Below are 13390 nucleotides of genomic sequence, written 5' to 3' on the forward strand. Positions count from 1 at the left end.
TGATTTTTGGCTGCCAGTTGTAAAGTTATATCCAGATAATATATTAAATATTTAAATCTTAAGTTGCTGCTGCTATATGTTGGTATTTTTTTAAGACTGCTGAATCTCTGCTAAACAAGTGTGCTAAATGACTGATACCAGAGATATATTTCCCTTTTTTTTCTCGCCGAACCAAATATAAACAGATGGAGTTACATTATAGTAGAAAATTAACTGAACGAAGGTGCATTGTATTTGTGTTTTCTACAGAACAATATTTTTAACGTCACATAAAAAAGTAGAGACGACTGTCTGATGAGAAATTCTCTGTTTGCTACAGCTGCTTAGGTTTTCCATTTTCTCTCCAGAGACCAAAGAAAAAACTGTCAGATGGTTTAGAATATCTCCATTTGATCCACTGAGTGCTCTTTTATTTTTCGTTTTTCCATTTTAATTTAAGCAGACTGTTTTAGATTTTGGAGTCCAAGACGACAGATGGCGCTTAGCTAATTAAGCTATTTCAAGTTTAGTAAGATTCAAACTAGAATTCTTTTTTTTTAAAAGTTAGAAATGTTCCAGAAATTGAAGGAAGTTTCAGGATAAATTGCCTTGAAAGTAAACCTAATAGAAACGGAATCTCTATCAGCTAAGATCAAATATACAGAAACCCTCTGACCTAATTCTTCTTTGAGCTTAAAACATTGGGTGTTTTTTACAATCAGAAATGAAACTTTAAAAAAATTAAACGGAAGCAGATACAGCTGGCTTTAAAAAAAAAAAAAAAACATTCTGCGGCAGACCTGTGAAAGTATGTGAAGTTATTAAAGTACTTTTGTCATGTAACAAGTAAAAGTCACTAACGAGCCACATAATGAAAGGAACTCCTCAATGTTTTGCATTTGCCTTGACTTAGCGATCTATCCAACACTGCCTAGTTTTGCTAACTTTAGCGTTCGTAAGGCAGGTAATTTCTTTCCACTTTAGTTGCTTGATTCTTACTATTTTTCTTTGTAGGAGTTGGAAGTTGGGACTGAATGACACCATCTTTCTGCCTTCCTCATCCTTCTCTTATCTATTTATATGAATGATTGTTCTATAGGAATCTATCATGAGTCAGAAAGCCACGAGACAGCTCATGGCTATCTGTGGATTGACCTTCCTTTAGAAGCAGTAAAACTTATAAAATTCAACTGTTTGGTCCTTCAAGATTGCTTTATTTTGCAGACATGACTCACCACATGAGACATTGACTTTCTGGCTAATGCAATGAGAATTTGATCTCAGGTCTGGCAGACATTATGCAATGTTGATTATGTGCTGCAATTCTGAAGAAATTCAATATATGTTGAAAAATGTATTCTAACCAAGCTTTTTTCCCCATATTTGGAACAGAAAAAGAGCTAATTTAGACCTCTGCTTCAAGTATTTCCAAACGGTGTATGCACAAGGCGTTTATTAGCTTAAATATGGGAAGTTAGCATGGGAGTTGAAATGCTGCACCCATAATTAGTTTTCTACTGGTGTACTATTGAACCGTGACACATAACAGCTTGGTTTCATCCTCTAACATTCACCTTAACCCTTTGAATTAGATCATAAAATTCAGCAGACCAGAACAAGAACAATTAAATAGCATTTATAACAGATGGGCTAAAATGAAAGGTTTAAAAACAGTCACAGAAGCTAACCTCCACACACACTAAATACGCAACTGAAAGGCTGCTAGTATTTAACTTCAGGCTGTGGATACAGGATACTGACATTTAAAACTAAGCGGGCTATGTCAAAGTCTCTGCCCGCATATCTGACTCATTAATGCATAGGTTAGCATCAGAGTTCATTTTATTTATTTACCACTTCCTGCTCAAGATACCTTTAAATGACACCAATATGTGCTCATAAGTATTTAATGTGCTTGCGTTTGGTTATGTTTCAAGGCATATGCTTATGTTGATCATAGGGGTTGAGTCATATGCACTAAGTGGATAAAGTTATTTTTAATTTATGAATGGAGTTTTGTTGTGCAGTATGCAATTCTCAGTTGTTCTAAGCAGTAAAGTAAAGCACTGATTGTGGATGCAAACGTTGGCAGTTATCTAAAATGTATATATGACCTTTTTCTAGTTAAACTGGGAGAGTTGCAAATTGTAGAAGGGGTTATACTCATTTAAAAGGAGCTTTTACAGTCTTAGTTATTATTTCATCAATAGCATAATGTTACTTGTGTTTGAAATCTTTCATGCTGGAAAAGCAATACATTTTCTGATGAAACTACCTAAAACTATATATAAAAGAATAGCATGTGGATGCATTTGCTTTTAAATGTCCAATATGCAAATATTCTTTGATTGACACTAACATTTAAAAAAAAAAACAACAATCAGCTGTTTTAACATTTGAGGTTGTAGGTTGTGACTGAATAGTGCTGCCATGTTTTGATCACTGACTTGTGCTGTTTTGCCAGCTTGTGGTAGTTATAACAATACTACATAAGTTTGTGACTAAGAAGCACTATGTAGCTTTCCCGCCTCAAATCTCTGTTTTCCAGACTGGTTTGATGGCACAATGACACCTGTTTTGTGCATTTCTGGAGCTGTCATTGTGTTCTGAATCGGCCATTTTAAACACTGTGACTGATACAGTAATGCAAAAAGGCATTGTCATAAGAGAGGAAAAGTAAGAAAGCAAGAGATATGACAAGAGTCACCATTAAACTGGCTTTTACTGATGGGAGAGATGTCGGAGAGGACCCAGAAAGAAAGACAGGTGCTGAGTATGGCTTTAAGACCACTTGATTTCAAAACAATCGGTCATGTCAAAATGTTGAAAACAATAAACAAAATTTTAAATAACTTAAACTGTTTTCCAGGAAACACATCTGGAGTTTTGTGCAGCTGATGTGTCAGTGAGAATATTGCAACATTAAAGAAAAAAGCTTTTGGAATAGTCTGGTTTTAGGTACCTGAAGGCCTCGATAAGCCGTTCCACCTTCTGGGCTTCTCCCTGGACGCGGATGTGGGCCTGAAACTTCCTCAGTGCTTCGTCCAGCTCCATGCCTGAGAAGTCCATCTCGTCCACCACACAACTGTGGTGGATGAAGAGGAAGGGGGTGAGATAAGAGCACAAGAAAAGAGGAAGAAATTTTAAAATTTATAGCAAAATTCACATCAATATGACTGCAGAGGTTTGCCCCCTTCACTGGTGGGCTGGATGAGCCTGTGGATAAGATAACAGGTATGCAAGTCTTACTCATCTGCTTTCTGCTCACAGCATCACTCTCTACTGCAGGTATTTGCTACGCATGGACACCAGGGATAAGACTAGGTCCAGCTATCTTTTCTATGCCACAGCTGCCAAGACACACACACACACACACACACACACACATACGTATCACGCCTCTGAGCAGAAAATCCTCCTATTACCTGACAATTCTGGCTTGATGACTTTAATTAAAAGAGCAAAATATCCTGTCCAACGACTTCAGCGGGATAAAATACAACGTGAGCAATTTCAAGGTGGAAAGAGGTTTGAAGTTAAAGGTGACTTTGGAAGCAGGATGGGTGGCTCTAAAGTTTTCTTTGCTTTGAGGCGAGAGGTTCTGTTGAAGTACAAAGCAAAATGATAATCAAACTATGAAATTAAAGTATTTGGCCTGGCTTTCATGTGGCTTTCTTTAAACCTCCTCATCATCAGTCTTCGTTTGGTTAAGGGGACGGCGTGTTCAAACGGGAAATGATGGACCTGATTTCAAAGTTCTCAGCAGTACGTTTGTTGGACTGGAGTACATGTACATACACACACACACACACACACACACACACACACACACACGCTACATTAAGATGGATCACTGTGAACAAAGGGAGTTAATGAGGTGAGTACTTCAGGGTGACACATGCTGCTCCAGCAGAAATTTAAGACAGCTGAGTGTACAGCATTGCCTTACACACAAAATAAGAACTGTATGATAATCAGTTTTGTACTTTCGCAACTATCTCCAACATTATTATTATAAAATGCACATCCAGCTCTCATAAAATGTATTCATGCACTATATCTAATTTCATTACTTCTACGGCTTCAACTGTTCCCACTTCTAGTGCTGATAAAACCATTGCTGTTGTACAATTTGTACTACATTATAACATACACCATTTTACCATCACAGCGACTGATCGTGCCACTGTAACTTCACTATTTGCAGTTACGTTGGAGGTTTTATTAGGAGTGTAAAGCCCCCAAAAAGTTGGTACATGGAGGAAAATTAAACTTTGCTTTGGATATCGCAACAACTGTGGGAAAGAATCAGCTCGTTTCATAAAGGATGGCCCAGCGTTTCCGATGCTTCAGGAGATAATAAAAGAAGCACCTAATGGTGGGTCCGCTGATGTGGAAGTTAGCTGTGCCATGTGCAGTAATGTATTCCCATAGCAATACAGAAGCTGGCTACTGAACTGTGCACTGATAACAAATATGTGAGACCTCAGGAAGCTATTTCAATTTGCCCCATTTATCTCAAATGAGCACAGAACCCCAAAAAGTGCTAACATTTCTGGATTTTTATTAAAGTTGTTATTATACTGGAGTTTTAACTTGCATTTGTGGATGCAGCAACAAAAATGTGCTCAATATGATGCATTCTTTCTTTATCTTGTGATGCCTGCAACAGTGTGAAACAAGTCATAAATGCAGCTGTTTAATATTTAATAACCAGATCATAAATAACTCGAAGCTGAAAGGGTCAAGCTGTGCATAATTACCCAAGACTTTTGGAATCTGAAGAGTCTATTTTCAACACTTTTAAAGGTTAAGCTCATACTGTAGTTTGCATCAACCTGGGCTTGATCATCCTCTTATCAACTCTCTTGACTGCCGAGCCTCCATCAGCACCCTCTTCATGACTCACTTTCTCCCTCCTCCACCTCGCCCTGCCTTCTCTCTTGGCTGTCACTCCTTGTTCATGTAATGTCAGATGAGATGCTCTCTGACCAAAGTACACCAGGCTTCCTCTCCTCCTCCTGTCTAATCGTCACACATACTCGAACATAGCACAGCACACAGGCACAAAAGCTCATATAATAACCATCATGCACTTGTTTGACTTGTATGTATTACTGGGCAGGAAATGGACACATCTGTCTGCATAGCTCAACTTGAATAGCACACAGTCCTGTTGGTAGATATGTCGACTCACTTATGCATTAACAAGAGTTATTAGCTCATATAGACGATATTTTAAGCTGTAAATATGTAGATGATGGGCTCAAACAGATGTCATTTTCCACACTAAAGAAGTCGGCAATGCGATCTGTGAATTTCGAACGAGCCAAATCTTCAGCCAAAGTGTGAGTAAACTGACTTGAGACATTTTAACAATGCTTGAAGAAATGTGAAATGAATGAGGTGGAGTTAGAGGAGTAACTACTACAAGATAAGCACTTCAAAAACACCGGCACATTTGCAACTTCCCTGCACACACACACACACACACACACACACACACACACACACACACACACACACACACACACACACACACACACACAACCACACAATCACATGGTCCCACATATTCACATTCAGCCTCAGTAAATCACCATGAGTGATTTTCACATTAGACTGCAATCCGTCACCCACTCTCCTGTGTCTACACTTTATTGAAAGTGCACTCACACACACTTTGCACTCTCGTATCATGTTTCCCTTCAAAATCACTTTCCCCTCGTATGCTGCTGTTTTCTGGAGAGAGAAAAGAGAGAATACTGTCCATATATCTCCATGTAATCTGCACAGAGGACATATCTGCAATGTGGACTGGCGTCTGAAGCTTTAAGAGCATAACGCTGTTCATGAAGTGTTTCTGGAACCAAAACAGCTTCTATTTAAGAAAATATAGATATTAGATGAAGGTGAGTGGGCATGAAAGACATAAGAGTTCTACGTCGTGTCTGTCTGACCTTGGAAAAAGCATAAGCGTAGGTCTAGGTTTGGAAAGAAAGGAAAAAACAAACAAATATTATGCTAATGTAGAGGTTGTTGATTGAATAAAAGCACAATTACAAGATTACAGATAAAAAATGGAAGAATGGGGGACATGAAAAGCTCCCTGCAATATTAAAGAGCAGCTATAATTAATTACCTGTAAATAACGTATGTAGCGTGATGTAAGTCATGCACATTGTGATCATTTACATTTCACATTCACTGATGAGTAAAGAAATTCCAGAGACATGTAATACTGTTCTGTCGTGCCTCTAGTTCATCTGTGAGCTTTATGCCTTCATTCTTATTCTACCATAATTATGAAATCAATATAGTAAATAAGAAAAGGTTTAAAAAAGTAATATAAGATTACATTATGCGAAAGCTTTGAACAACATACATAACAAGATATATATATATATATATATATGTTGTCTCATTGAATTAAGAGTTAACAACTTACCACTAAAATCTTCATGAACAAACAGTCGTCTCTTAAAACTGTTTTTTCTAAATGGCACATCACCATCCCCCACCTCTGCTGCTTGTTAAATGGTTTATAAAAAAAAAACAAAACATGTGGGTTGCAAAAAATTAGCAAGTCTTCCAGTAAATAGTTCATTCTTTCTCCATACGTCTAAATACAATTACTTAAAGGTGCTGTTATTCGTGATTTACAGCAACGCAGTATGTCTTGGAGGCCAATCAGTCACAAGACATGATGAGTCAGGTGATTTGATTGGCTGGTGACTCCATTGCTGCTTGACAAAGTTTAACTTGCAAAGTGAAATGGTACACGTTGAATTCAATTCAACAATGCCAAACCTCAAACCAAGTGCATTAAGCCCAGTGTTAAAGAAAATGAGAAAACCTCTGTTTATTTTCCATTCAGGGTTATGTTTACACAATCACAAATATTCTTTTCCTATTTATTCCACAAAGAGAAGAGTTACAGCTAAAATGCACTTCTTTGTTGGCTACCACAGCCCGAACAAAAAAACAGCGCAGTCAACATATTGATCAAAACAAAAACACATACACAAGGCGACTAATCAAGTTAGTGGTTGATTTTTCCTCTAAACAAGCCACCAGGACGAGGTGGGGGACCTACAACATCCTCAGGCTTAAATGACTCATTTTAAAAAGCACTGACAGAACAGTTTAATCTTATTCTGCACTGGAAAATGCCCTTATGAATGTTAAACTGCATTTCTATCAACACATTTTACCACAATGCTTCCGGTTTATCTCATTAGAAATGCCCCAACTACATTTATTAAAGCTAAAATGCCAAACGTTTATATGATAACAAGCACAAAACTGAAAAAACTGTATTGAAGTGACAGTGATGATGCTACTTGATTTCAACTACATTTTTGCTACTTTCTATGTGGTCAACAAACTGGTCAGTCAAATATTTGAAAAATAGTGGCTTAAACATAACTGAATATTTAAGAGAGGTATAAGGATGGAAAAGAAAGACTCTCGTCTGAGGTTGTGCAGCTGCTGGCAGCTTGTCAGTGTCAGGGCACCGTTGGGACTGAAACACAAAATAGACATACTTGTGATGTAGTACACATCCTAAGACCACAGAAAGTACATGGACACCTCAGAAAATTGGAATATTATGAAAAAGTTCAATATTTTTCATCACTCATTTCCGAATGTGAAACCAATACATTATATAGATTCATTACACATAGAGCGAAACATTTCAAACATTTATTTCTTGAAATTTTGATGATTGTGCTTTATAGATAATGAAAACCCAAAATGCAGTGTCTCAGAAAATTTGAATATTATGAAAAAGTTCAATATTTTTCATCACTCATTTCCGAATGTGAAACTAATACATTATATAGATTCATTACACATAGAGTGAAACATTTCAAACATTTATTTCTTGAAATTTTGATGATTGTGCTTTATAGATAATGAAAACCCAAAATGCAGTGTCTCAGAAAATTAGAATATTACATAAGATAAATGAAAAAAAGATATTTTAAACAGAAATGTCAGCCTCTAAAAAGTGTGTCCATTTCCATGCACTGAGTACTTCGTTGGTTCACCTTTTCCATGAATTACTGCATCAATGCAGCGTGGCAATGTGGCACTGCTCAGGTGTAATGGAAGCCCAGGTTGCTTTGATAGCAGCCTTCAGGTCATCTACATTGTTGGGTCTGGTGTCTCATCTTCCTCTTGAACAGATTCTCTGTGGGGTTCAGATCAGGTGAGTTTGTTGGCCAATCAAGCACAGTAACACCGTGGTCACTGAAGCAGCTTTTGGTACCTTTGGCAGTATAGGCAGGTGCTAAGTCCTGCTGGAAGAAAAAAATCTGTATCTACATAAAGCTTTTCAGCAGAAGGAAACATGAAGTGCTCTAAAATGTCCTGGTAGATGGCTGTGTTGACTGTGTACTTCAGAAAACACAGTGGAGCAACACCAACGGATGACATGGGGCGCCTTTTAAGCAACATGGATTCTGTGCCTCTCCACTCTTCCTCCAGACTCTGGGACCTTGGTTTCCAAATGAAATGCAAAATTTGCTTTCATCTGAGAAACAGTCCAGTCCTTTTTCTCCTTAGCCCGGGTGAGATGCTTCTGTCATTGTCTCTGGTTCAGGAGTGGCTTGACACAAGGAATGGGACATTTGTAGCTAATGTGTAGGATTCGTCTGGGCATAGTGGCTCTGAGTCCAGCTTCAGTCCACTCCTTGTGAAGCTCCCCAAATTCTTGAATGGATGTTGCTTGACAATGATTCTAAGGCTGCGGTTCTGCCTTTTGCTGGTGCACCTTTTCCTTCCACTCAACTTCCCATTAATATGCTCGAATACAGTACACTGTGAACTACCGGCTTCTTTAGATATGACCTTCTCCTCCTTGTGGAGGGTCAATGATCATCTTCTGGACATTTGTCATGTCAGTAGTCTTCCCCGTGACTGTGTAGCCATCTGACCCAGACTGAGAGACCATTTAAAGGTTTAGTATACCTTTGCAGACATTTTGAGTTAATTAGTTGATTAGGGTGTGACACCATGACTTTTTAAGATGGAAGTTTTTCACAATATTTTAACTTTCTGAGACACTGCATTTTGGGTTTTCATTATCTATAAGCCACAATTATCGAAATTTCAAGAGTTGAATATTTTAAATGTTTCACTCTGTGTGTAATGAATCAATAAAATATATAGGTTTCACATTCTGAAAACGAGCTACGAAATATATTGAACTTTTTCATAATATTCTAATTTTCTGAGATGAACCTGTAGTTACCAATGAATTAGAAGGGGAAGAGGCACCAGTATCTACCCAGACCAAAGTGACACTCAGGCTGTTTAATGTGCTGCAGCTGCTGAGCAGCTAATTAGGCATCAAGCCTGCAAACTAATGTTAGCAGTGTCCTTTTCTCCGGTTAATGCTTGCTTTGGGAGCTCGCTGAACAAGTCAAGGTGCAAGTAAACTGTAAGTTTTGGTCTGTAAAATAGATAAAAACCTGGAATGTCAAAATGTTTTGTATTCTGCATTGGTCTATACAGAAACGCTGCATTTTAATGTATTAATACATAACTAAGGGCATAAGTAACAAAATGTGAAATTATGAGACACTTGTCTTAGTGGCTACTGAGGTGGAATTGTTTCGCTTTTCAAGTGATTCAATAAGCAGATGTTTATGCTGTAGCTAGCAGAAAAATTTAATTTGATTTCAGCTGGCCTTTAAAGATGTGCACGATGCAGTCGAAAGGCTACTTATTTAAAATGTCAAGCAGGTGCAACATTCAGGTCTGAATTGTTAATATCTGCAGATCTGAAATCAACATGTCAAAAATACTTTTGGGCTCTAACGCGGCATCAGCTCCGCGATAGGATGTGTTAGACAGAGGTAGAGTCAGAAAAACGCTTGTTATTATAAGTTGGGGTGCTTTGGAAAAATTTAAAAAATAAAACCAGTGTGACTGGTTTTATAACTATTTAACCATTGTGACTAACTCACTTTTTTACAGGTAGTTTGAACCTTCTTGCAATATTCATTTAATGTGCAGAAGCTTCTCTGATTTACAACCTGTTTGGATAAAAAGGCAATTTTATAATCATGAGGAACAGAAAGAAAGGGAAAATACGACTACTACGACTAATAATAACACCATTATTTTTAACTGGTGATGTCAAGCGGTAGTTAACAGAAGAGTGTGTATTCATTTCAGTCTTCTTTTGGAACAAATATTCAGCAGACAGTCTGAAATACTCACTAAACCTTATGAATTTATAAAAGCAATGTTCATCAGAGCCTTAATGGTGCAGAAATAATGAAGCCACTCCAGTAATATCCCTGAATACTCTGTGTGTAAAAGCACAAGCCATGATACTGAGAACTGATAAAACCTTGCAGGCATTGGGATTGCAATGGGAAATACCACTCAAGCACCCGTAAATGCCATTTCAATTTTGGTGTGCAAAACCGAGGCCATTTTATTCTCTCCAGAAGCAGTAAATGTTCCCTTCTGTGGTTGAGGAAACATCTGGGACATGCTGTGTTTATGCAGGTTAATATTGATGCTACAGATTTTGTATCAAATTAACTGTTTTTTATCAATTTTTAAGCTGTATGTAATCAGATTTAATACGGTTATAATATAATGTTTTATTCAGTGTTTCAGTGTTGATCTTGACCATTTAAATCTGATATCTGTAAATAAGAATGTAATAGTAATAATCTGATCTGACTCGTCTATTTGCACTTCTGTAATATAACAGTTGAAAAAAATTCATTTTAGAGTACGTACATGCGTGGTTCTGTCATTTCATGTTATTTTCAAAACATCTGGTCTTTGGTTAATATGGCAGCACCTTCTAGGGCTGGGTGAATTAATCCAGATATTGAATATATCAGTACCAACCCTAGTATAATTTGATACCACCATGATGAGATTTATGTTTCTTACAGAGTTCTTTGGGCGCAAAAAGTTTAAAAAAAAAAAAAAAAAAAATTAACTTTTGGGTCACAAAAGAAAAAATAACAGTAATTTAATTTTGTTATATTGCTGATCTAGTTATTTTATTTAAAAAGCTTAAACTAAAAATGTTCATTTCTACCATTTAAGTTTGTTAATAATAATGTCTCATTTGACAAAAGTCTTTGTACTGTGTGTGACTATCAAATAATAAAATCATTAAATGTTTGTGAAATTTCAAGCTACACGTATTGTTGTATCGGTATCGATATGTGTATCTGTATCAGCGATACTTGCCTTGGATTAACCAAGATGTATCAGGTTGAAACCAAGATTTGCAGTAGCACTGTGAGAATTAGCTGCTAATGTGAGAAGTAATGAGCTGCTATATGGTCAACAAGTGAATGTTTTACTCTGTTATTCTCCAACTTTATGCTGCATGCCATCATGTTTTATTTCTGTGCTCTATTCATGTAGACAAAGATACAGAAAAGACAGAAGTGACAACACTCTTTGCAGATGCATGGATGTAAAAAACAAACAAACAAAAAAAACAGATACACAAGTGTGCATAGATGAAGACATTGGAGTATTGGAGATAAATTTATGTTCATCTGATTTCTTATAATCCAATAATAGCAGTTATTTAATAAAGAGTATCATTAAAAACTTGATAAAATGTGACATGACCATTCAGACTTAAAAATATCAGATATGCATGAGGTTTAGTATCATGAACTGAAATGTCCTGGGTGTGGTTTGATTTATATTGTTTAGATTGTGAATAAAAAAAATTAAAAAAAACTAAAAAAACATATGTATGTCCAACAAATGGGCAGAAAAGTCCGATTTGGACAACTTTTGCCTTCTGTGTGAACATAGCCATCCAACCTGTTTCAGGGACACGTCTAAACACCAGTGTCTGTGATGGTTCGGGGTTGTATCGGTGCCTTTTGCAAACTCATTCACATTTCTGTGATGACAGCAGAAAATGTATATTAAGATTTTACGGCAACATATGGTCCCTTTACAACAAGCGATTATCCAGGGTCATCTTTGAGCTTTTTTGCAAGACCCTTCAAAAATACCCATTTTCCACACATTGTCAAAGTCATGACTGCAGGAGAAGAGGTGCAGGTGCTGAACTGGCTTTCCTATAATCGTAACCTTTAATGTTGTGTGAAGTAGTCCAACCTCTACCAGACTTTTGTTAGAAAAATACTGATTGTTTGACATGTAAAATCAGCTCTATATTAACAGATCAAATTAATCTAATAAAAAGTATAAATATATTTTGGGTTCAAACTTTCTGCAAAGAAGTAAAAGTAAGAATAACTATTTTCTGTTTCTGTACCTCCTCCGTTTTTTCTGATTTGGGGTTGCATTAATGTTCAAAAGAAGCACTACGGTTGCAGCCTGACTTCAATATGTTTGCTGGAATGAAACATATAATTAAATCTCTCTTCAGGCAAGACATGATTATATATTATATATATGCATGTTGTATATTTAATGCCTAAGCTGTTAATAACAGGGTATATATGAGAAACCTGTGCAGAGCTTGTAACTAATAACTGAGGATTTTCTGTGCCAAAGCCCCCCGTTGAATCCATAGGCCTGCTGTTGACCCCTGCTTTCCCTGAAATACGTGGGATTACCAAAGAGATTCACCAAAAAGCATTTCAGGAAATGACATGCAATCATGCGTGCCACTCACTCTAGCACATCTCTGTTGAAAGGCTTTTTGCTGTTTCCAAGGAATTCTCCAATCATCTGTCTGCTCAGGCCTTTCCTCTGTAGCAGGAAGTGGGCCACGCCGATGGGCGTATCTGGGATGAAGCCACGTGAGATCAGGAACTGAAGGCCTTTGTCAGGGTTTCTGCAACATATAGAAGAGAGAAGGAGGGAAAAAAATAGTGGAATGATATCAAGAAGTGGTCTGAAGCTGGGTCAGTTTTTTAAAGACTAGTAACATTGTAACATGATTCACTTGCTAACATGATGCATGACAGGAAGAGAAAAACAGCAGGCTGCACACCTGCGCAGTTGGCTGGACAGTAATGAAGTGGAAAAAAACACATACAGGGGAAAGTCTCAATGTTCATTAACGACCATAAAAACAGAGACACGGTGCTGTATTTGGAAGATTTGGGCAGAATCATGCGAGCTGAATCAGTTTTTATGCACAGATGTTTGTCTCACGTCGGGGACAGATCCAAAACGTGAGCACTATTAGGACAAAACCTGAAGTCTGGTTCAGTTTTTTTCTGTTGCTGTTCACACACAAACAGGATCTTGATGACGCTTGTCTGCATACTACTTTTCTATATTTATTTGCCACTCAAGAGAATTTCTTTCAGAGCGCGAATCAGACATCATAAATGTCTTGTTTTACATCACATGTTATGCAGGGGATGGACGGTGTTGGACCACATTTTCCAGATCTGAGACAGAACTGTGAACTTGTTACACAACA

At 37.3% G+C, this 13390-nt stretch overlaps 1 protein-coding gene across 1 annotated transcript in view; it reads right to left on the reverse strand.

Annotated features, from left to right (window-relative positions):
- iqsec3a (IQ motif and Sec7 domain ArfGEF 3a) overlaps positions 1 to 13390 on the reverse strand; it is a gene marked incomplete at both ends in the record, with an annotated part of 125148 nt that overhangs the window by 27038 nt on the left and 84720 nt on the right. Inside the window, 2 exons of the mRNA XM_079263471.1 lie at positions 2942 to 3064; positions 12632 to 12793. Coding sequence (XP_079119597.1) covers positions 2942 to 3064; positions 12632 to 12793 — 285 coding nt within the window. The remainder of the gene's footprint in view (positions 1 to 2941; positions 3065 to 12631; positions 12794 to 13390) is intronic.

Source organism: Telmatherina bonti (assembly GCF_933228915.1).
Source record: "Telmatherina bonti genome assembly, chromosome: 23".
Classification (NCBI taxonomy): domain Eukaryota; kingdom Metazoa; phylum Chordata; class Actinopteri; order Atheriniformes; family Telmatherinidae; genus Telmatherina; species Telmatherina bonti.